Source organism: Phycodurus eques, chromosome 17 (assembly GCF_024500275.1).
Source record: "Phycodurus eques isolate BA_2022a chromosome 17, UOR_Pequ_1.1, whole genome shotgun sequence".
Lineage (NCBI taxonomy): Eukaryota > Metazoa > Chordata > Actinopteri > Syngnathiformes > Syngnathidae > Phycodurus > Phycodurus eques.
In genome coordinates, this window is record NC_084541.1 from 1,833,279 (window position 1) to 1,857,878 (window position 24,600).

General features: G+C 40.2%; 1 protein-coding gene across 1 annotated transcript in view; it reads left to right on the top strand.

Moving 5' to 3' along the window:
• cltca (clathrin, heavy chain a (Hc)) overlaps window positions 1-24,600 on the top strand; it is a 45,487-nt gene that overhangs the window by 9,048 nt on the left and 11,839 nt on the right. The window contains exons 2-14 of the mRNA XM_061703300.1: window positions 4,636-4,843; window positions 11,139-11,407; window positions 13,287-13,448; window positions 13,530-13,643; window positions 13,793-13,966; window positions 16,201-16,398; window positions 17,694-17,894; window positions 17,999-18,151; window positions 18,237-18,359; window positions 18,520-18,657; window positions 19,066-19,230; window positions 19,348-19,528; window positions 19,957-20,120. Coding sequence (XP_061559284.1) covers window positions 4,636-4,843; window positions 11,139-11,407; window positions 13,287-13,448; window positions 13,530-13,643; window positions 13,793-13,966; window positions 16,201-16,398; window positions 17,694-17,894; window positions 17,999-18,151; window positions 18,237-18,359; window positions 18,520-18,657; window positions 19,066-19,230; window positions 19,348-19,528; window positions 19,957-20,120 — 2,250 coding nt within the window. The remainder of the gene's footprint in view (window positions 1-4,635; window positions 4,844-11,138; window positions 11,408-13,286; window positions 13,449-13,529; window positions 13,644-13,792; window positions 13,967-16,200; window positions 16,399-17,693; window positions 17,895-17,998; window positions 18,152-18,236; window positions 18,360-18,519; window positions 18,658-19,065; window positions 19,231-19,347; window positions 19,529-19,956; window positions 20,121-24,600) is intronic.

The following is a 24,600-nucleotide window of genomic DNA, read 5'->3' on the forward strand; positions in this document are numbered from 1 at the left end:
TGGAACCAGGACTGACATTTCGGTTCTCAGAATCGTTCAAATTTAAAATTTCGGTTCCCAGTTTTGTTGCCAACAGTCCGCTGACTCCAAAGAAAAAAGTGGTGAAAACCAACGAAGAACACGCATGAAGACGTGCTTGTGCTCAAAGGCGGTGGAAAACAAAAGTGTTTCCTAACTTTGTTAAAATAAATGACCAGTTGCTTCAGTGGAACTCTTGGAATAAGATTATATTGTGCAAAGGAGGCTTTTGTGATGTGTAGAAGCCTGATGTGCTCCCTCCAAGGCTGAGCCTCTGCTTACACCGCGAGGAACTTCAGTGAAGTCAATTGGGTGAGTGTGATACAATAAAATGTCGACACCAACATTGAAGCAGCTAACAAGTTAAAGGGTGGGTTGCACTGATGGTTTTTAGCATTTATTTTAGTCTTCAAGCCAACGTTAAGAGCTGATGACAGACACAAATAAAAATAATGTCGCATTACAAGCTTAACATTGAGCTAAAACTTCATCAAAGGTCGAACTAACAACTTTACATCATAATGAATTGGGGGGAAAATTCTCACGGTGTCACAAACACTAACCTTGTGCCTCATCAGTGGGTAGGTAAAGGAATCAACGTTTTACAGAGCATTTGTTTCCATTCATGACTTTTTCATACTGTCTCGTTTTACTTTTACTTTCGTTTTCACCTGTGTTGTGTGAAGTTACCTTTCATGCCAAAATGCTTCCAGTGCATACCCTTCAAAATAAAGGGCTGAAAACAGGAAGTCAAGTTAAAACTTGCACATATAAACCCTTTGACGTGATAAAACAATCCCAAATAACTATTTAACAATGCGATATTTAACTTTTATCTGAAACATCAATTAATTAATATTAAGTCAATTGGGTTAGTTACACACACTGCATTTAGTTCATAGGTTTGATATTGATACTGGTTATAAAGAACCAGAATCAAAATGAGGAACCGGAATCAGAACTGAAATCGCTCAAATTCAAACGATGCCCAACCCTAATGGTCACTGGCCAATCCAAAGCCTGTATCTTTTACTTGACAAACAAAAATTATTGTAGATGCTTGCCTTTCTTTGGACTGAGGTAATTTTAACTTCATTATTTTTTTCACTTTGCTTGTGGTGAAATTATTCAAAATTTCCAACTCCCAAATATGTTATAGAAAACTGTAATGCTGGATTATGAATACTAGCCAACAGATCTGTATGGCCTTCTTAGGTTTTGGCTGGCCCAAGGCTCACCTCTGTGCGTAGTGGTGTCTTCAACATCCATTCAACATTGACCTTGTTTCGTAAAGAAAAAAAAAAAGACACTGTCTTTTTATAGGTATTAGCAATGTTATATTCTTAACATGTACCGGTAAATGTTTTTGAGTAACTAACTCCATTATTGTATTGAACAACTGCAATTTTGATTAAGGTCTGCCATGACAAGTTAGTTCACTCTGACTCGTATCTTGTGTGTTATGTCCCTTTGGAGTTCACTTTTGAAATAATATTCTCCATCCTGTCTTTTAAGATTCATACAGATTAGCTGAGGATGCCCTAATTGACAAATGGTTACTCAAACCATGAATCTTTCCCATCCATTGGATTACATTATGATTTCCCTTGCTTCTACCTCTTCAACTCCCAGTTGTCGTTATCTCAAATATTTTGTTGATAATTTTAATATTTGGGAATACTTCTGCTGCTACTACCGTAATTTCTCGTATATAATGCGCACCTATGTATAATACACACCCCCGAAGTTGACCTCAAAATTCTGGAAAACCCTTCTACCTATGTATATTGCATTTTTACAATGCATGATTTTGCTTTGACCCATATGATCAAAACATGAAGTATTATCTGTATTTTTGTTTTTGTTTCCCCCAAAGACTTATTCTGAAGGTAAGCGCTTCATTTGAACACACAATCATTTTTGAAATTCACATCCCTACTTTTATTTAGTAAATTAAAAAACACACAGTTGTGCTCATATGTTTGATTACCCAGGCAGAATTTGTAAAATGGGTACAATTCTGTAAAGAAAACATGAAGGACCAGACGAAACTCATTTAATTTTAGTTTAATGGGATTCCGATTAAATGGTCAAGCATTTCAGAAAAGCATAATTTAAATATAAAAAACAAACAGAACCATAAAGAAATTAAGGATGGTTGTTTTTCAGTCATCATTCATATTTTAAAAAAATAAAATAAATACTTCACACAAATTCGACCAGATATGTAAACTTATGAGCACAACTGTACATATATGCAGTCATACGTACCCCCTTGTCATACTGGAATGTAAGTGTAGGCTGCACTTTTTTTATAACCACTAGGTGACTGTGGCATTTTGGAATGAAAGTGTACAGCTTTTTTATAACCACTGGATGGCGCCATATATTTATAAAATGTGACTTCCCCCCACCCCCCATTTGCCCCTATACCTATGTATAATGTGCACTTTTGAAAAATTTTGGGGGAAAGAAATGCGCATTATCCATGAGAAATTAGGGTACTTTTGAAAGCGCAGCGCAAAGCCAAAAAGGGCTATGCTAAAGTTCTGCATTTGCTGTCATTCCACAAGTTTGACCTGCTTTTACCCAAATTCCTTCAGTGATTTCATAGTAGTTTTAGGCCACATCAGATCTTTCTTTCGTAAACCACGCTGACAAACAATTTGCATTGTGGTCATACTTCCACAAATGCAAGAGCCGACAGACAGAGGGGACCACATGGCACTACCTAGAAAAGCCTTATGAAATTCAGGCCACTCCTTTGCCTAACATAGTTAGTAGCCCGCAATTTGGTTCATCAAGATCTTGCCTGCTAAAGCTACTGCACCCTCGACCCGACCTCGGATAAGCGGAAGAAAATGGATGGATGATAATAGTGATTATTCAAATGAATTCTGTCTCATCTTCCGAAATGTTTATAATAACTCTTGTATGGATTTCGTATTAAGCAGCTTACGTTCAAGGATGATAGCTGTTTTACCAAATGTTTAATAATGACAACTGTCACTGCTTATCATTGAGAGCAGTTTCATTTGGAGTTTAAGTAGTTGCTGATTTCATGACTGTTTTAATACGTTTCCAAAGGCATCTCAACTCGTCAATTGCAGAAATGAAACTCCCAAACCACTGCAATTGTAAACGTTGTGGCACAAACTTTCATTTGCTCTTTCCTCTTTTTTTCTCAATACATGGTTGTCACACCTAATCACAGTGTAATTGAAATGGAAGTAGTGACATTTAAGAATGTGGGTGTGCCGTGTCCCATATTCACGAGCAATTCCTTGATATATGGCACTAACTGCTTCGAGCCCCGCTAGTTGTTGTTGTTATCCTCCTTGTTACAAAAATTTAGTATAATCATAAGTGGTACAGAAAATGGATGGATGGAAGAGTTTTGATTGTGGAGCGACAGTCCAAGCTGGTAGTCGTTCTGACCACCACATTACTCCATAAACGTTTTCAGACCACGGGTTCACCACTATTAGTTGGTGTGGTATGGTCGAACATGAGCATTCATCAGTAGGGGTGAACATTTGACATTTTATTTGATTGACTGTGGGAATAAATATCAGTTCTATTTTTTTTCTAGGTGTAATAATTTGGCCTAAATATTTAAGTATTCGTAAGAACAGTGTATTTTTCTTGTATCGTCAAGGTTCCTCACTAAGTTGTTTTAACACTTGTGATTGTGTCACAAAAGATATGAAACAGACAACACAAAGTACCTAAGTTTCACGTTGAGACAAATAAGCAACATGAAGACAGTCTAGATTCCATCAAATGTTAATAGTTTAAATAATATAGCGATAACTTTGCTACCCCGTGTGCTAACCATGCTAGCCTAATGTTCACTTTCCAACAGTGACTAGGCTTAAGCCACAAATTACCCTAATCGTGTAACTGACACAGTAATTTGTTCTCTCCGGTTTTAAACACTTCTGTTATAAATCCCAGTTTACATGTACTGAGTGCTGTTTGATGTTTGGCCAAACTGTGCCTCTGCTACGCTAAGCGTCCATGGTGCTCCTGTAAGCTGTTTTCTCGAATGGCTTGGGGATGCATTTTCAGTTCTGTGCAGGAGGCTTAAAATCTTTGCACAAAGGTCATGGGTTTATTATGGTGGCAATAAAAGTGCAAATGCAGCCACAAGTACAGGACTGTATCTGTTCAATTAAATTTTGTATTTAGTCACAATAGCACAGTCGCAATGAACTTTATGGATGAATACATATTAAAGAATGGCCTGCAAAGGTGAGTTATTTTTAATCACAAAATCAAAGCATCCCATTTAAAATCTTTTTTTTTTATTCTTATCATAGGAATCTTGATATTTTTTTAAATTGCCATCCTATAGTTACGAGTCAAAGGTTGAACAGGTGGTTGAGAATCCCCACAGCTAAATGAACTGAAAGGAGCATTGTCGTCTCCTAACATTGTGTAAGAAGACAATGGGATTTCCAACATGGTTATAACCAGTGCATGTAAAGTGAGACTTGACTTATTAACAAACACTCCAAACCATCAGTAATGTGGTGTACATGTGAACATGGTGACTTTTACCTCTAGCAGCCTATTTGTAGTCATCCTAATATACTGTGCTTTTTCCTTCCTTAGCTCCAAAACCTGGGGATCAACCCTTCCAATATAGGCTTTAGCACCCTAACCATGGAGTCGGATAAATTCATCTGTATCCGGGAAAAAGTTGGCGAGCAGACTCAGGTGGTGATCATTGACATGGCCGATCCGAATACACCAATCCGCAGGCCCATCTCAGCCGACAGCGCCATCATGAATCCAGCAAGCAAGGTCATCGCACTCAAAGGTAAGGCAATCTATTTAAAATACAGTGGTTATCAGATATATATGGCCTGCATCATTCAGGCTTGACATTTTCTAGCAGTATTTCAATAGGGAAGGGAAACATTTTCATAATTTCCCATAAACATCCAGCTAATTTAGCTTTCTAATTTGACCTTTTAATCGGCAGGTATGTTTCATGAACATTTGTCCTGTAACTGTTTGAAATAAGCACATTTAAAGAAAATATATATTTTTAAGCATTCATGATTGCTTTGACTTTTTTGTTGTTTTTGTCTTTTCTGTGCTCTTTGTTTTTCTTTACTGCTTTCTTATGTGTTTGCAGACGGTGAGTTAAAATTTAACTTTTATATTGTGGAAGTAAAACCCTGTTTTAGAGACTTCTGATGATACAATTAATTCAGTCAACCTTGCTTCGGTAAATAAATTGACCAGAAAGACATGAGGTTTTGGTACAATTTCCTTCAAGGTGGATTTAGAGTACCTTGAGTCATCTCCCGCAATTTACGCTATTCCTTTTTGGACCTTTTGTCTCATTAAAACCATCAGAATTGTATCGAACAAAACAGGAGTTATCTTTCACAAATTATAGCTTGCTCGCATTCCATCAATTTTCTTTCATATAAGAGTGATTGATTTAGAATCTATTTTACCGATGCCAATATTGGTGTTTCAATTCATATTCTTAATTTTCATTTTAAATCCATGCCATCTATCCAGTATGTTGCTCTTGTTTCCTGATTGTCTCCATTTTTAATTCAGCATATTTTGACACAGCTGCAGTCACATCTCTATTAAAGGAATACAAATTCAGTACTTATCAACATAAACGTAAAGTTGCAACTGCAAGCAAGAAGCACATTCAATTGTCAGTATTTTAGAAATATGCATCCGTTTTCAGCTCTAGAGATTGCTCCTATCGAATTACTTAAGCTATGGCATGACCATATTGTTGATTTTCAAGTTGGTTTCATTAAATGACTAATTCTGGCTCAATCAATTGGATTGTTTGACGTAAAGAGCCATATAATTCCTGTAGGTTTGGCATCCTACGGCGTCATTCATTTGTGTTAATCAGAGTAGTTGACATCACTAGAGTTCCTGCATTCAGTACTACAAGTACTGTACAATAATATGCACTATGTATATACATCTAGAACCACAACTGGAGAAATTATTTTTGCACACAGTCAAAGTCGGTAGATGTAATCACCATAATGAGTATGCATGAGTTCAGTTCCGACATGTCGGTGGCATACCCATCCTTGTGTCTGAGGTTGTATTTAGTCTGAACAATCTGATGAAATGTCAATAACGTAAGGTTTTATTTACAAACAAAATTCAGTTCACACAGGCCTTTCAGGGGGAAAAGGAAAAAAAAAAAAGTTAACTGAATTCCAGGCCAGTAGTTGGCAATGTCACTTTGAAAATAAACACTACATACATGGACATACTGTACAATGGTACTGCTAAAGGTAGAAATACAAACTCGTTTCACTCCTCTGGCAAAGTCACATTTTGGAGTAGAGCCATGCTTAGCGAAACTCCTCACAGCTGATGTGTGATTTAAAAGTGAACAACTCAACAGAGCAACACCAAACTATTAACTTTTCACTCCATATGTAATTAGCAACCTTCAAGCCAACTGCTACTTTTAACAGACACTGAGCAGCAACGCATACAAATAGAACATACAACAATACTTACAGGCATATAATATACAGTGGGTACGGAAAGTATTCAGACACCCTTAAATTTTTCGCTCTTTATATTGCAGCCATTTGCTAAAATCATTTAAATTCATTTTTTCCTCATTAATCTACACACAGCACCCGCATACTGACAGAAAAAAATTGAATTGTTGACATTTTTGCAGATTTATTAAAGAAAAACTGAAATATCACACAGCCATAAGTATTCAGACCCTTTGCTGTGACACTCGTATATTTAACTCGGGTCCTGTCCATTTCTTCTGATCATCCTTCAGATCGTTCTAATCCTTCGTTGGAGTCCAGCTGTGTTTGATTATACTGATTGAACTTGATTAGGAAAGCCATACACATCTATATAAGACCTTACAGCTCACAGTGCATGTCAGAGCACATGCGAATCATAAGGTCAAAGGAACTGCCTGAAGAGCTCAGAGACAGAATTGTGGCAAGGCACAGATCTGGCCAAGGTTACAAAAACATTCTGCTGCACTTAAGGTTCCTAAGGGCACAGTGGCCTCCATAATCCTTCAATGGAAGACGTTTGGGACGACCGGAACCCTTCCTAGAGCTGGCCGTGCGGCCAAACTGAGCAATCGGGGGAGAAGAGCCTTTGTGAGAGAGGTAAAGAAGAACCCAAAGATCACTGTGGTTGAGCTCCAAAGATGCACTCAGGAGTGTGAAGAAAGTTCTAGAAAGTCAACCATCACTGCAGCACTCCACCAGCCGGGGCTTTATGGCAGCGTGGCCCAACGGAAGCCTTTCCTCAGTGCAAGGCACATGAAAGTCTGCATCCAATCTGCCAAAAAACACCTGAAGGACTCCTAGATGGTGAGAAATGTGTGGATAAAACCAGGCACTGCTCATCACCTGTCCAATACAGTCCCAACAGAGAAGCATGGTGGTGGCAGCATCATGCTGTGGGGGTCTTTCAGCTGCAGGGACAGGACGACTGGTTGCAATTGAAGGAAAGATGAATGCGTAAAGTACAGGGATATGCTGGTTGAAAATCTCCAAAATATGCTGCTCAGGACCTCAGACTCGGCCGGAGGTTCACCTTCCAACAAGACAATGACCCCAAGCACACAGCAAAAATAACGGAGTGGCCTCAGAACAACTCTGTGACTGTTCTTGAATTGCCCGGCCAGAGCCCTGACTTAAACCCAATTGAGCATCTCTGGATAGACCTGAAAATGTTGTCCACCAACGTTCACCATCCAACCTGACAGAACTGGAGAGGATCTGCAAGGAGGAATGGCAGAGGATCCCCAAATCCAGGTGTGGAAAAAGTTCCCAAAAAGACTTATGGCTGTCTTAGCTCAAAAGGGTGCTTCTACTAAATACTGAGCAAAGGGTCTGAATACTTATGGCTGTATGATATGTTTTTCTTTTTTAATAAATCTGCAAAGATTTCAACAATTCTGTTTTTTACGTGTCAATATGGGGTGCTGTGTGTGTGTACATTGAGGGGGGAAAATGAACTTAAATGATTTGAGCAAATGGCTGCAATATAACACAGTGAAAAATGTAAGGGGGTCTGAATACTTTCTGTACCCACTGGTATTCTCTCTGCTCTGTTGGAACAAAAAATGACAAAATCTGGTACAGTATGACACTCAAGGGGTGTCATCTTCTTGCTCACACTGCATCTCTATCATTAGACCTCAGTACTACTCTGCATGTTGCGGCACAACGTGATACTCCACTGAAGGCACCCTCTAAATTCGGACTTGCCTGTCTGCAAAAAAACATAACTTAAAAATCCACAATATAGTCGGGATGCGAACGATAAATGAGAAGGGGACACTGTAGTTGCATATTGTTATATGGCACTTCTACAATGACAAAGTGTCGGGTTAAGAGCATAAATTGGACACGCATGTGGAACCCTGATCTGCACATGGTTTTGTTAAGCTGCGGAAGTCATACGGCGACACCACTGGTCCTACTATTATATGAATCGCTCATTTATGGCTCAGCTTGTGAAGTATGGCACATTTTAAACATAATTCTTGTGGAACATAATTCAATGTCAGCAAAATACTATATTCATGAAACACAATGGCTTCAAAGATAAGCAGCCTCCTGCATGTTTATATATAACTTCATATTGCTTCAGGTTGTAGTACTGGTCTTTGTATCATGGACGGTGAAGCACGCTCATGCACCCATTAGTTCCTGCTTTTACACCATTAGTGATCCTTTACGACTGAGATTGTCATTCGACACCAATAAAACTAATAGTCGCAATTCACACACAACCCCATGATTCACTGTATTGCCCTGTGCTTGCTCTTTGAAATTTGGCTGCTGCAAGTTGTTTGCGTCTCATGGCTTAGTGTTGGCAAAGTGATCTTGACGGTTGTGCTGTTTTGCCTTGGTCTTTGCTCTCTGTCACTGTTAATGAGTTATGAATAATCATCAAACAAGGAAGTCACACTGCTTGTTAATAAAGCTTAAACTCACCTAATTAACCCCCAACTAATTAAACTGATACAGGTGAGTAAACCTAACCTATTTAATCTTGTGGTCTGTCATGTATAATTAATGAATCAAACATGAAAGTTTTCCTGAAATTATTGTAAAGATCCTTAAATACGTATGTGTACAGTAAATTCCCCCACCTTTGTTTGATACTTCCACTTTTATAGTTGAGATGCAGATGTGTTGGCCTTTTTTGAGTTATTTCTTGTTTACATCTGTCTGCTTTAGTTCCATGTTTTTGAAGGCTCTTCAATTGATGGGTGGGCCATGTAGTCAGACATAACAATACTTGGGTATCAATCAGTTTGTAAACAATGCACTAACTTTGGTGAAATCCGGGTTTTGCTTGTTAAAATAATGCAAACATTTAAATTCCATGAAACTGGTAAATTCAGGTATATTGAATACTGTAACCCTACCAAGACTTATTGCTTAATCGAGTTAATGCAAATTAAGAGAATCATGTTCTGTTATGAGTTGCCTAAGGGCAGATGGATTTACACACGTGGACACAATTGTTGTACTCGGTACCCCTGTTAATGGAAGAAAAAAAACACAATGGTCACTAAAATTGGGGGGGATCCCGAGCATACATGTTGCTCTGATCCACAATATGTTGGAGCAGCTTGTCTGTAAGAAACAGCTCCTGAAAGTCAGCAGGTTGGTCAGAATCCAGCTCTGAGGCAGAGCTTGGGTGTCCAGGGGTTGCTGTGAAGGGATCTCATTTGGCTGCCAGTCAGCCTGATGCCAGGTAGAATTATCCCCACCTTTGCCTGATGCACAACCTGTAAATTATAGAATATAAACAATTAAAAAACAAAATCTGTTAAAACGTAATTGACAAGTTTCGTCGTCAATGGCAGGGAACTTTTTTCTTTTGTCTTTTAACAATTTAACTCATCCGTGGCAATGAATAAGTTCCACAAGACTAGCCAACCTCCCTGGATGTGGCCTCAGAAGGAAAAAGGATGGCAAATTGAAGAGATGTAATATGAATAGTAACCAGAGCCCAGAACCTCCAAATAAAGGTGAAATCAAAGATCAAGGTACATCAGTGTCAGATTGCACCATCTGTCATTATTTGAGCCAAAGTAGTCTTAATGGGAGACGACCAAGGAGGGACACCTTTGCTGAAAGCAAATCATAAAAAAGCGATACGGGAATTTGACGCAATCCATATTGAGAAGCTACAAAGCTTCTGGGAAAATATCCTTTTGACAGATGAGATCGAACGGGAGCTCTTCGGCAAAGCATATCAACCCTATGTTCACTGATGCAAAAATTAAGTCTCCCAAGAAAGGAACACTGTCCCTACTGTGAAACATGGATGAGGCTTGGTTATATTCCGGGGCTGCTTTGCTTAATCTGGCGCAGGGTACAATGAAGTCTCAAGACTATTGATGAATTCTGGTGAGAAAGCTTTGTCTCAGACCAGCAAAACATTGGAGTATTCTGAAGTAGTAATCCTACTAAACATCTGTGGAAGGAGCCGAAACGTGATCTGGAGAAGGCACCCTTCAAACCTGAGACAACTGAAGCACTTTGCTCACAATGAATTAGCCCAAATACATGTTGACAGATGCAGAAGTCTCATTGACAGTTACAGAATTCGTTTGATTGCAGTGGTTTCCTCAAAAGGTTGTGTAACAAAATATTCAGCTAAGGGTATCATTTTTTTAAAATCCAGGTCTGTGTCATTAGTCTGTTTTTAAAATTATTCTGTAGAACCACAATTAAAAAGCAATGTCTTATTTTTATTGGTCAATTCAGTATTTGTTTTATCTATTGCTTTTTTTGAGTTTCAAGTTAAGTGTCTTGTGGATTTTTCTTTAACAGAGGAGTACCGACAATTATGTCCACGTGTCTTAAACCATCTGCCTTTAGGCAGCAGAACATCATTTACATGGTCTCTTATTTTGTTGCTGTAACTTTACATTCATACTGGATGCCATTTCTGACTACAGAATGTATGGCCAATGTTGCCTGATCAAATCTCATTACGTTTTTTTTTTTTTTTTTTTTAAATTCCAATTTGGTGTTTCTCTCTCTTTGTTAAACTATAATGGCCTTTGGGTGTGGCTCTTGCCCTCTTTCTCCCACTTTTAGCTGCCAAAACCCTTCAGATCTTCAACATTGAAATGAAGAGTAAAATGAAAGCACACACCATGACGGATGACGTTACCTTTTGGAAGTGGATTTCCCTTAATACAGTTGCACTTGTGACTGACACCGCTGTCTACCATTGGAGTATGGAGGGTGACTCGCAGCCTGTCAAAGTATTCGACCGCCACTCCAGCCTGGCAGGCTGCCAGATTATCAACTACCGCACTGACGCCAAGCAGAAGTGGCTTCTTCTCATTGGTATTTCAGCCCAGGTAATTTATCATATTTCCTTGGTCCACAGCAGGGGGTCATCAACCTTTTTGTAACTGCGAACTCCTTGAGTACTGCTTCAGGCAAACAACTACCTGTTTAATGCACACTTATGAAATAACACGTTTGCTCAAATGACCTTGAATTCTAATTTGATATTCATCTATGTAAGGACATTGATCACGTTAATGATGTCGCACATCATTCACAATTATTTAACACAGTAGGAAAAAACAAAACATTTTGCAACACTTTATTTGTATTAATCTCCAAGTGTTTACATTTTAAAATGATTACTTCTACAACATTCGTAGGAAATCACATCATTCCAACACTCATTTGCTATTTCTGGAACAGACCCGTGGGCGGCTTGTGGTCATTGAAGGCAATCTGCGGGCACTATTTTGTTGACCCCTGGTCTACAGTACAGTGTAAATTACAATGGAATTAATGTTTTGTTTGGATTTCAAAATAGTTTTTCTTTTATTAAACCATGTTATAAAACATGAAACTCTCGAGTGTAAAAAATAACCAATATTAATGTTAAACACAACTCAAACATAAAGGGGAATTAATTTTTTTTTTAAAATTGCCTTTTTTGTTTGTGCGCAAATAGTTGGGTCTCTTGAGTGCATCCCCGCCTGTCAAGTTTGAAATTAATCAACAAAGTAAATCTTTTATCTGCCTATTCCTGATAGTGTGTGTGTGTGTGTGTGTGTGTGTGTGAGCAAGCAGTTCTACACTTCTGTCCCACTGTTAATGTGGGATTAATTAACATAAAAACAACCTTGACCGAGTTTCTAAGACATTTATGTGATCAGATACGCTCACCAAAGTTCCAGAGGGAAAGTTAGTGAGTTATTGGATCTTTATGTTGTGATTGACTGTTCCATTAATCACAGCAATCATCCATGTCCTGAAGTTGCAAAGTAGCCCCAGACGTTACACTAACACCAGCATGTTTGATGTTGGCATGATGTTCTTTTTATCCAACTCCAAGTTTTGAACAGCCATCCATCCATTAGTTGTACAGCTGGAGCCTATCCTAGCTGACTTTGGGCACGTGGCGGCGGGTACTCCCTGAACTGGTCGCCAGCCAATCGCAGGGCAGCGCTATCGAACAATGCACACCTAAACTGACATTCCAATAGCTAATTTCATATTGCATAGTGACACTTTGACAATTTGTGCATCTCTGTAGTGTCATTATTACTATATACAGAGTTCTAGCTCTGTTAGGTTGCATCATTTGCATAGTTGTTGATCAGTATAACTGCCTCACTGGGCATACAATTGTGTGAAAAAGTGTTTGCCCCTTCCTGATTTCTTTTTTTAAAAAAAATTTTGTTTTGTTTTTTTTGCATGTTTGGCACACTTAAATATTTCCCATCATCAAACACATTTAAATATTAGTCAAAGACAACACAAGTAAACACAAAATGCAGTTTTAAATGGTTTCTATTAACAGAGGCAAAAAATAAAAATGCAAGAGTATAAGAAATCAGAAGGTGCAAACACTTTTTCACACCTGTATATACTTCTCCAAAAGATCTTTCTTTGCAAATGTAGGACTTTTTTGTCACACGTAGTTTTCAGGTGCCTTAGGTCCACCATTTTAAGTGTCAAGAAAAAAGCAAACAAAAAACAATGAATCCTTAGCAAATCTTGCAAGCCGTTCGCAAGTGTCAAAGGGCTTCCACAAGATTGTCTATGACAGTGGTTTGAATTCCAAAAGTGGTTTGCATTTTTTTGGGAATATATTGTTCCTGGAAATGTTTGGAATCTTGAATTGTGCAACTTCAGAATACGTTAGAACTTAAAATTAGTTGGTCACAAACCTGTTCAGCAAATATATATGTGGTTCTTTTTCATCCTGATTAGCAAAATCGGGTGGTGGGAGCCATGCAGTTATACTCTGTGGATAGAAAGGTTTCTCAGCCCATCGAAGGGCATGCTGCCAGCTTTGCCCAGTTCAAGATGGAGGGGAATTCTGAGGAGTCAACACTCTTCTGCTTTGCTGTCAGAGGTCAGGCTGGTGGGAAGGTGAGTGAGCATCATAGAAACAGATTTAAATGCTCTTGGCATTTCCATTGTCAAAAATAAGTTTTTTTTCTCTCGATTTAGTTGCACATCATTGAAGTGGGAACCCCACCAACTGGCAACCAGCCATTTCCAAAGAAAGCAGTGGATGTCTTCTTCCCTCCAGAAGCCCAAAATGACTTCCCTGTTGCAATGCAGGTGTGTATGCTTTATAGAATTGACTATGGCTTTGGCATGCATTTTTATCGCTATCCCAGCATAAATACTTTGCAACTGCTAGATGTCGGTCTTCATTATGCACCTTCTTTTTGGCAACGTCCTATTGACACACTATTTTTGTTTTACAGATAAGCTCGAAGCAAGATGTAGTTTTCCTCATCACCAAATATGGCTACATTCACCTATATGACTTGGAAACCGGCACCTGCATCTATATGAACCGGATTAGTGGAGAGACCATTTTTGTCACTGCTCCTCATGACGCCACCTCAGGCATCATTGGAGTCAACAGGAAGGGACAGGTAAGTGTGTCAACGCTCTATCATTAATATGATCTTATTTGAATAAAAGTTGTTTATTTGATGTAAAATATCGACAAGCTGTTGCTCTTCAACTTTTACAGCAGTCTCACTTATAATGCATGGCATGTATGTTTACTAAAATTGGCAGCAGGTAAAAATGCAAATGACCACAGCATCAGCTGACCACCGCATAAGCTTTTGCTTCTGGTTGCAATGAGAGCATCGCCTCTGAGCCGTTGCATGACAGCAGTGTAAATTATCCAAGGTGTACCGTTTCACACAAAGACGTGGTTGCGTATTGCTTCTTACCGTTGGTGTAAAGCTGAACCAGAAAGGTGAACTGGATCCAGCCCGCTGATGAAGAATATTCCATCTAGGCCATGCAGCACATGAATAATTGATGGAAAAGAGGAAACCTGATCCAAGGCAGCGATGGAGCTGGCTGTATGTCAGGGCAGCGAACTGCATACGTCTGTGTAGCGCACAAACAGATCTACGATGGCTGCGATCTGGAAAATAGTAGACCAGTGTCTCTGTGCCTCCGGTTTTGTCAATAGGTGGACAGCAACATAACCTCATACAAAGTCATGCATCGAGCAGAAGGTTGTAATATTTTAAATATGTTCACTTATTGTTCCCCTTTAATTTAGATGAATGCCAACGTTCCCATTACATACAGAACCTAAACCTAACCATGCTTTTATACACTTTGTGTTTCGTTAATGCACTCTATAATTAAAAACCTGTTCAGAAGGCCATGGCCACGCATATCAAGTTTAAAAAAAAAAAAAAAAAAAAATTAAAAAAAAAATAAATTCCTCGAGCTTCTGTAAGCAAATCCATAAAGCATAAAATCTTGTTCATGCAGTAAGTATTTGTGAACAAACCACAGTGTCAGTCAGCATCCACTGTGTAGTTGCTTGGAAAACGATATCACAGAAGTGAAATGATTTTTAAGCATAGAGCTACGCTGATAGTAGACCCATCTTTACTATCCAACACTGAGTGGCTTATAGCTTCATGTAATTGCTCGGTAGTGGCAGGACAGTAGAGAGAAGGAAAAAAAGTTGGTTATGGTTAAAGCTACAGAGTGAGTTTGGGACAAAATGCCCACAATTCCCCAGTGCATAATTTGAACCTCAGTATCTCCTCGTGGCTGACATGGTTCCTGGCTGGAAGGTAAACGTCAGGCTGGTGAAGTGGGATTGGTGGTGTAGTATTGCAGCGTTTTGACTAGTACAGCTGTACAGTGTCAGTATATCAGTATTGGTGCATCCCTAGTACACACATCACCAATGGAGGCATTTGGAGGATGTTGCACTCTCATTAATGGGGTATACAGTATTTGAGTTGTCCCTTTTTGCTGCAGTTGACTTGGCAGATATCCAGATATCCTTATCAGATTTGTTTGCACATTTAAAAGAGGCCTGATTCCATCTGAACATAATCTGATTCAATGCAGTTTTTGTTTTCTTCTCTTGAGCGTTGTGTGACTTGCACCATTCGGTGTAAATTCAGTCGGTGTCCAAGAAGCTGAGCTGGTTATCTTTTGTCATTCGATTGTGCAGGTGGTCATAATGTTGTGGCTAGTCATTGTATATTCAGTACCATTTAAAATTTCTTTTAGGACCATTTGTCCTAATTTGAGTTTCACCCCCCACAATATAAGTAACAGAGGCTGCATTAGTGTTGAAAATAATGACGTCTAATCAACCATGGTAATGGTTGGTCTGACCTGCTGAGTTTGTTTGTTGAGGGGTGCAAACACAGACAGTCTTTCTCCTTAGCCCCCCCTCCCTTTCTCCCTCCCTCAGCGGTATTTCTTTCAACTCCCTTTTCATTCTGATGCTAGACTGCTCACAAAAACTGTGTGTGACACTGACTCACTCAGAATACATTTGTATTCAGGAGGCAGAGCCCAATGCCAGACAGAGATTTAATGTAGAGACCCACTGTGAGATTCAGCTGAGTTTTGCTTTAGAGCATGATTAAGGTATTTGTCATATGCTTGTAAGGTTAGTTAAAAGGCTATACAGTACAGATTGTATTCTGTGGAAGGCAACAAAACATTGTTTGCATTTTCCTTTTTTTCCTTTTATTGTTCATATATTGGAATCAAAATAAGGTTTGTTGTGAAAACCCAAATAAGACTCCAAGCACCCGAGTCCCAACATTCTGCCCAAGTGTTTACAAAGATTTTATTACAATTTTCCATCCATGTCTTTGTAATACAGGTGCTGTCAGTCTGTGTGGAGGAAGAAAACATCATACCATACATCACCAATGTGCTTCAGAATCCAGATCTGGCTCTACGTTTGGCAGTCCGCAACAACCTTGCCGGTGCTGAAGAGCTCTTCGCTCGCAAATTCAACAACCTGTTTGCGGCTGGCAACTACTCTGATGCTGCAAAGGTGGCTGCCAACGCACCAAAGGTATTCTTCCTGTCAGCCTTACACGAATACATGTGTATTATAATTACGATTGATTTTCCGACAAGTTGCGCTTCAGGTTAGTTGCCAAAATTTACATCATTGGGATTCAAGGAGATTAATTTGCAAAACTCAATGAAATGTGTTGCATTATTATAACCTACAAATTGTTGGCCTTAAGTAATCAGCACAGTAGTAAAAAGTGCAAGAATGTTGGCGTTATATGCCATATACAGGGATCTCGTTTGATGTGCATCCCACGTCTGAGACCCACAAAAATGAGCAGGGACGCATAAATTCAGATGAATCTGCATCCAAGGATGCAATGCTATGGATTAAAACATTACAGCATGGTGCTGGAAATCCGGAGGATTTATTTAGTTTTTTGACACGACGGAGCTCTAGAGTGTGACTCATTTGGTCGCATAAGCGCCTTAACTTCGGAGTGATGCTGCTAAAAAATAAAAAAGAGAGCGGGTCCACCAGTACGCCCAGCCATCTGACGAAGAAATGCAGGATGGGACGGGATCCTCCCACCCTCCCTCTGATTGTACGTATGTGCGCATTATGCTCTGATATCACTATATCAGTGGCATAAAAAACATCAACAATACTATCGTTTGTCATAGTTTTTGAGAAAATATATTGTTCTAAAAATTTTTTTTAAAACTAAACATATATTGAGAGAGCGAGCAATGGACAACACAAAAATATTGTACAGTGTTAAGAAAAAAAAGTAACTCATAAAAAAACCATGTAGCAGCACAGCGAAGCAAGAACTCTTATATAGTGGAGGATTACTGGATCTGTATTCCGTGATAAGTTGCAGGGACTCATTGTTCCAGGGCTGGTACTCATCGTTTCCAGACATGTGCATCCTGGGACTCTCATAGTTTCAAGTGTAAAATGATCTATGCATATATAATAATAATAGTAGTAAGAAGAAGAATGCATGTAGGGTTGTTATAAAAGTATGGGTATTCAAAAGAAATGTCGGAGGTAAAAAAGAGATTATACTTGAGAGGATATTTTAATGTTAAAAAAAACTTTCTGCAACCAAAATAATAACGGCTATGAGACACTGAGCTCAAAAACTCTTTACATTCCAGTGCACAAGCCAACTAATAAGAAACGGTCGTAGATTTTGTAGAAGTTGTAGAAGTTGAGGCAATGCATACATATCAACAGTCACTTTGTCCTCCAGAATGGACAGTCTAGCGTAAATGTAGTTCTCTTCTTTTTTTAATTTTTTTGTTGTTGTTTTTTTATTTTTTTATGTCGTCTGCTTTCCCTCTCAGGGTATTTTGCGAACCCCAGACACCATCCGTCGCTTCCAGAGCGTGCCTACTCAACCAGGGCAGACTTCCCCCCTGCTGCAGTACTTTGGGATCTTGTTAGACCAGGGCCAGCTCAACAAATTTGAATCTCTGGAGCTTTGCAGGCCTGTCCTCCAGCAGGGAAGAAAGCAGCTTTTGGAAAAGTGGCTCAAGGAAGACAAGGTTTTCAATATTTGACTGGAGTTATGTCCTCGAAGGGAAATTCCAAGTTATGTCATGTATTTGATATTTACTGACCATGTGCTGATGTTAATTGTCCTTTTTAGTTGGAGTGCTCAGAGGAGCTCGGGGACCTGGTGAAAGCAGTGGATCCCACCTTGGCGCTTAGTGTATACCTTAGGGCTAATGTCCCCAACAAGGTCATTCAGTGTTTTGCAGAGACTGGCCAGTTCCCTAAGATTGTCCTTTATGCCAAAAAGGTCTGTTTATCTGGTTGATTCCTTCAATGACAAATAACCCTATTGAACTGATGATCACGAAACCATTTAAAAATGTCTTTTTCAGGTGGGATACACTCCAGACTGGATCTTTCTTCTTAGGAATGTAATGCGGATCAACCCAGAACAAGGCCTACAGTTTGCCCAGATGCTGGTGCAGGATGAAGAGCCCCTAGCTGACATCACACAGGTTAGATAGGATGGCATACATAAATTCAATACAGAATGTATGTATTATGTTTGGTAAGTGACTAAAAGCTGTGGAAGTAGAACTCTCCATACATGTTTTACAGGTAATCTGTTCTGTAATTCTGGAATTTAAATTCTCATCTCCATCTGTGTTTGCTCAGATCGTGGACGTATTCATGGAATACAACCTGATCCAGCAGTGCACCTCATTCCTGCTGGATGCCCTGAAGAACAACAGACCATCAGAGGGACCTCTGCAGACCCGCCTGCTGGAGATGAACCTCATGCATGCCCCTCAGGTGGATACATAGTTTGCAGAAAGGACATAAATCTTTATAGCTTCAATATTTATTTTTCTTTTAACCTGACCTGTTCGGCTGTTAACCAGAATGGAAAATCTGGATCCCTTTTATGCCACAAGAGTTTTACTGTGTCACAGTGAAGTTTTTAAAAAAAAAAAAAAAAAATATTTTTTTTTATATACTGCCACTGTGGTTCGTTGTATTATGATGAAAATTTCAGTCGGACGGAACGAGTTTTAAAGGGGAGTGACAGAAAGAAAAGGAAATGACTGAAAAGACTACTAAATAAAACAAAGAAAAGACAAAAGGCAGGACACTAGCTATGAAAAAGATAAGATATTTAAGGTTCGAGGTAAGCGTGAATATTTGTTTAAACTTTTATTACTTTTTTTGTCATGAGTATAGGTTGCTGATGCAATCCTGGGCAACCAAATGTTCACCAACTATGACCGTGCTCACATCGCCCAACTTTGTGAGAAGGCCGGACTGCTGCAAAGGGCATTGGAGCACTACACTGACCTGTATGACATCAAGCGTGCTGTGGTGCACACACACCTTCTCAACCCTGAGGTAGAACTAATCATCTTTGTAATTATTAATTTCCCACTGTTGAATCTGATTAACCCCCAAACAGTATTTCAGTGCACAATGAGAATGACAAATTGCTGTACCCTCTTTAAATTCCAGTGGCTGGTGAACTACTTTGGCTCACTGTCTGTGGAGGACTCTTTGGAGTGCCTCAGGGCCATGCTGTCTGCCAACATCCGCCAGAATCTGCAAATATGTGTACAGGTGGCCTCCAAATACCACGAGCAGCTTACCACACAGTCTCTCACCGAGCTCTTTGAGTCCTTCAAAAGCTTTGAAGGTGAGATGCTGTAGTTAACATCGACTCTCCTAGTCAATGACGACTGCTATTTCTACATTTTATTTCTGAATTCTGCCTTAAATGTTTGCGTGTTTTTCTGTGGCGTAGGAGAGCCAGACTTGTTAATGGCATTTAACTCATCCCTCAGCTGTAGTGTGACATGTACTCAGATTCACGTCCCCAAACTATCAATCCAACAATCAGGGCAGAGCACATGCAGGGCAATCAATCGATTCCCCACAGGGGATTTGATTAGATGGACTGGTTTCTAAAATATTGTAACTCCTTATTTGCTGGCATGTCAGAAATTTATCATGAAAATGTCACGTTACCATGTTCCATCTAGTTTGTAATTGTTTGCATTGTTAGTCAATACATGTTGTTTCATTTTATGCTTGCTGTGTGCTTGACTCTCGTGCGTCTTTCAGGTCTCTTCTACTTCTTGGGTTCCATTGTCAACTTCAGCCAGGACCCTGAAGTTCACTTCAAATACATCCAAGCTGCTTGCAAGACGGGCCAGATCAAGGAAGTGGAGCGCATTTGTCGAGAGAGCAACTGTTATGATCCTGAGCGTGTCAAGAACTTCCTGAAGGTGAACACTCCTTTTTCTGATTGCAGTTTCTCGCTGTTACATGATCTTTTGAGCTATTTTTTTTTTGTTTTGTTGCCCCTTGATCAATGCTTTAACACTATATGAGGAATGGGTTTTCCCCAAATGTTCTACAGTGGTACCTAGACTCGAGTTTATCTGAGATGTGAACCGTTGCTTGACTGAGTTTATTTCTTGAATTTGCTTTGACTTGAAATGGGCTAGATGGGGGCAGCACAAACTTCACAGCAAGCAGCAATTTGGCAGTTAGTGAATAATGAAAGTCCGCTGGCTTAATGCTAACACACAATGTAAAATGCCATAGACGGGCTAATTAATAGTATCGCTGTTGCAGTGTTATAACTCTTTAAGCAATGGATATTTGAACACAAATGCTCCATCATCAAGTGTAGACAGACAAGCCAATAATACTCGCAGGCATATATTCTTTATCCTCTGTGAAAAAACTGAGCAGTTGTGACCATATGTCTCCTTTATATACTGCCTTCTGGTTGCCAAAGCGCACACACACCAGAAGGAGCCACACAGTGAGTTGCATATGGACGTCTTTTCCTTTTGGCTTGTCCTGTTAGGGGTCGCCACAGCGTGTCATCCTTTTCCATTGTAAGCCTATCTCCTGCATCCTCCTCTCTTAAGACCAACTGCCTTCATGTCTTCCCTCACGACATCATCAACCTTCTCTTTGGTCTTGCTCTTGCCTGGCAGCTCCATCCTCATCATCCTTCTACCAATATACTCAATATCTCTCCTCTGGATGTGTCCAAACTATCGAAGTCTGCTCGCTCTAACTTTGTCTCCAAAACAGCTGACTTTGGCTGTCCCTCTGAGCTCATTTTATCCAACCTGGTCACTCCTAGAGTGAACCTCAACATCTTATTTTCCACCACCTCCAGCTCTGCTTCCTGTTGTCTCTTCAGTGCCACTGTTTCCAATCCGTACATCATGACTGGCCTCCCTACTGTCTGATAAACTTTGTCCTCCATCCTAGCAGAGACTCCTCTCTCACATGACACCTTCCTCCACCCGTTCCAATCTGCTTGGACCCGTTTCTTGCTCTGGACTGTTGACCCCAAGTATTTCAAGTCCTCCACCCTCACTCTCCCCCCTCCATCCCTCTTATTCATGCACATATATTATCTTTCTTAGGCTAATCTTCGTTCCTTTCCAGTCCATGCCTCCATCTTTCTAATTGTTCCTACTCCCTGCTTTCCCTGCAGATCACAATCTCTCATCTGCAAACGTCATGGTCCACGGGGATTCCAGTCTAACCTCATCTGTCAGCCTATCCATCACCACTGCAAACAGGAAGGGGCTCAGGGGTGATCCCTGATTCAGTCCCACCTCAAACTCCTACAGCGCACCTCACCTCTGTTCTGCTGCCATCGTACACATCCTGTATTATTCAAACATACTTCTCTTCCACTCAAGACTTCCGCATGCAGTACCACAGTTCCTCTCTGAGTACTCTGTCATATGCTTTCTCTAGATCCACAAAGACACAATGTAGCTCCTTCTGACCTTCTCTGTACTTTTCCATCAACATCCTCAAGGCAAATAATGCATCTGTGGTACTCTTTTAAACCATACGGTTCCTCGCAAATACTCACTTCTGTCCTGAGTCGAGCCTCCACTACTCATTCCCATAACTTTGTGTGGCTCGTCAACTTTATTCCTCTATAGTTCCCACAGCTCTGCACATCACCCTTGTTCTTAAAAATGGGCACCAGCACACTTTTCCTCCATTCCTCAGGCATCTTCTCACCCACTAGAATTCTGTTGAGCAAGCTGGTCAAAAACTCCACAGCCACCTCTCCTAGATGCTTCCATACTTCCACAGGAATGTCATCAGGACCAACTGCCTTTCCATTTTTCATGCTCTGTCTTTCTAACTTCCCCCTTACCGATTGCCACTTCCTGGCCCACCACACTTGCCTCTTCTACTCTTCTGTTTCCTCATTCATCAACTCCTGAAAAGTATTATTTCCCTCTATCCAGCACACTACTGGCACCAGTCAACACATTTTCTCCTTAAGTGTCCAACCTGGCATACAGGTCATCATATGCCTCTTGTTTGCCCTACCTCGCATCTCAATGTATTCCTTTCTCCTCTCCTCGGTCCTCTGTGTCCCATGTCTTATGTAGCTAACCTCTTGTATGATTTCCTGTACTTTGAGGTTCCACCACCTTCTCTCCTTTCCTGCCAGAAGATACACCAAGTACTGGCTGTCATGGTTCAGTCTTCTGGAACCTCCTCCTGTCCACCGAGAGCATGTCTCACCTCTTCCCGAAAATTCGCACAACACTCTTCCTTTCTCAGCTTCCACCACATGGTTCTCTGCTCTGCCTTTTGTCTTCTTAATCTTCTTCCCCACCGCCAGTCATTTTACACGGCACCATCCTATGTGGTCTTGCCACTCTCTCCCCTACCGCTACATTACAGTCAGTAACTTCCTTCAGATTACATTGTCTGCACAAGATGTAATCTACCTGCGTGATTCTACCTGCGCTCTTGTATGTCACCCGATGTTCCTGCCTCTTCTGGGGAAAAAAGTGTGCACTAGAGCCATTTCCATACTTTTTGCAAAGTCTACCACCATCTGTCCCTCCAAGTTCCTTTCCTGGATGCCGTACTTCCCCATGACTTCTTCATCACCCCTGTTTCCTTCACCAACATGTCCATTACATTCTGCACCAATCACTACTCTCTGTCTGGGATGCTCAGAATGACTTTGTCTAAGCGCTTTCCAGAATTTGTCTTTCACCTCTCGGTTACATCCTACCTGTGGGACATAGCCACTAATCACATTGTACATAACACCCTCAATTTCAAGTTTCAGCCTCACCACTTGACCTGATACTCTTTTCACCTTCAAGACATTCTTAGCCAACTCTTCTTTTAAAATAACCCCTACTCCATTTCTCTTCCCATCTACACCATGGTAAAATAATTTCAACCCTCCCCCTAAACATCTAGCCTTACTGCCTTTCCACCTGCTCTCCTGGACAAACACTACATCAACCTTTCTCCTAATCATCATGTCAACCAACTCCTGAGATTTTCCTGTCATAGTCCCAACATTCAAAGTCCCCACATTCAATTCTAGGCTCTGTGCTTTCCTCTCCTCTTTCTGCCAAAGAACCTGCTTTCTACCTCTCAGTCTGCGACCCACAGTACCTGAATTTCCACCGGCACCCTGCAGGTTAACTGGGGCGGGCGTTGTTAACCTGGGCCATGACCGATCCGGTATGGAATTTTTCAGATGAACGCTCATATTTGTTTGGCAAAGTTTTAAGCCGGATGCCCTTCCTGACTCAACCCTCTGCATTTATCCGGCCGGGTTTGGGACCGGCCTACAGTTTGCACTGGCTTGTGCCCCCCATAGGGCTGCATTTAGTGAGTTACATATGGACAAACTATTTAATTCCTAAATTAATAATTTAATTGTTTTAACTATTTTTATAAAGTGCATTACTGTAGTATGCTAGCTTGCTTGTTAAAGTGTTGCACACATTTTGGTGTTTTAGAGGGGCTGGAATGCATTAATGGAATTTTTATTCATTTAAATGGGGAAAGAATTTGAGTGTTTTGAGTCACATGTGTGGTCAAGGCACTACTGTACTACTTTTTCAACTTTTTTTTTTTTTTTGTCATTTAGCCTCTCGCATCGTTCATATTATAGTCTTGAAAGTGTATTTGAACTCTGTAGCGCTTGATGATTGCACTAACTCTCAAAAGCTCTTTTTGTTTTCGTTTTGGTCGCAAGTGTTTAATCAGTTATTCTTACAGCAGTAAATTATTTTTTTGTGCTTTTCCTCTCTTGTCCTTTGAATGGCAGGACATGTATCAGGTAAATCTCTCGCTCCACTATATTAAAGGATCTCTCCCTATTTTGTTATAATCCCTGTTCTCTAGTATGAGGCAAATGAATGAAACTGGGATTTGTATGGAGGTGTATATACTCGTTCATCCACAGACTGATGCAACAAGTGCTCGCATATCTTTAGTTAGTCCTAGCTAGCCGTCCTTTACTATGACTGCAGTCACTGGTGAACCAGCTAGTTTTCTGTACTCATGTGAATAAAGATTTGTGGTTTTAGTGTATAGTCCTGCAGTAGGAGCCTCAAGTCTGTGCTGCATGTTATGGGATTATACAAATTGTGCAATCCCAGTTTGTTAATCCTCTGTAGGTCGGTGCAGTGTGTCAGCAAACTAGTGTATTGTGGTTCAGAGGACCGACATTGGCCTTTTATTTCTCTTATTTATAGAAACGGCTACTACTAGGACTCTGTTGGAGTTGCAAGCCCTGCCTCATTTGGTACTGCATCAAATAAGTGAATCACTTGAGCTGGGTTTGAGATACCTAATCAAGTTTGATGCAAACATTGCGATGCATTTAAATATCATTGTGCACGATTCAGTGTAGTAGTAAGACAAAAACCCTTCAGGCTCTGGACTGGTGTT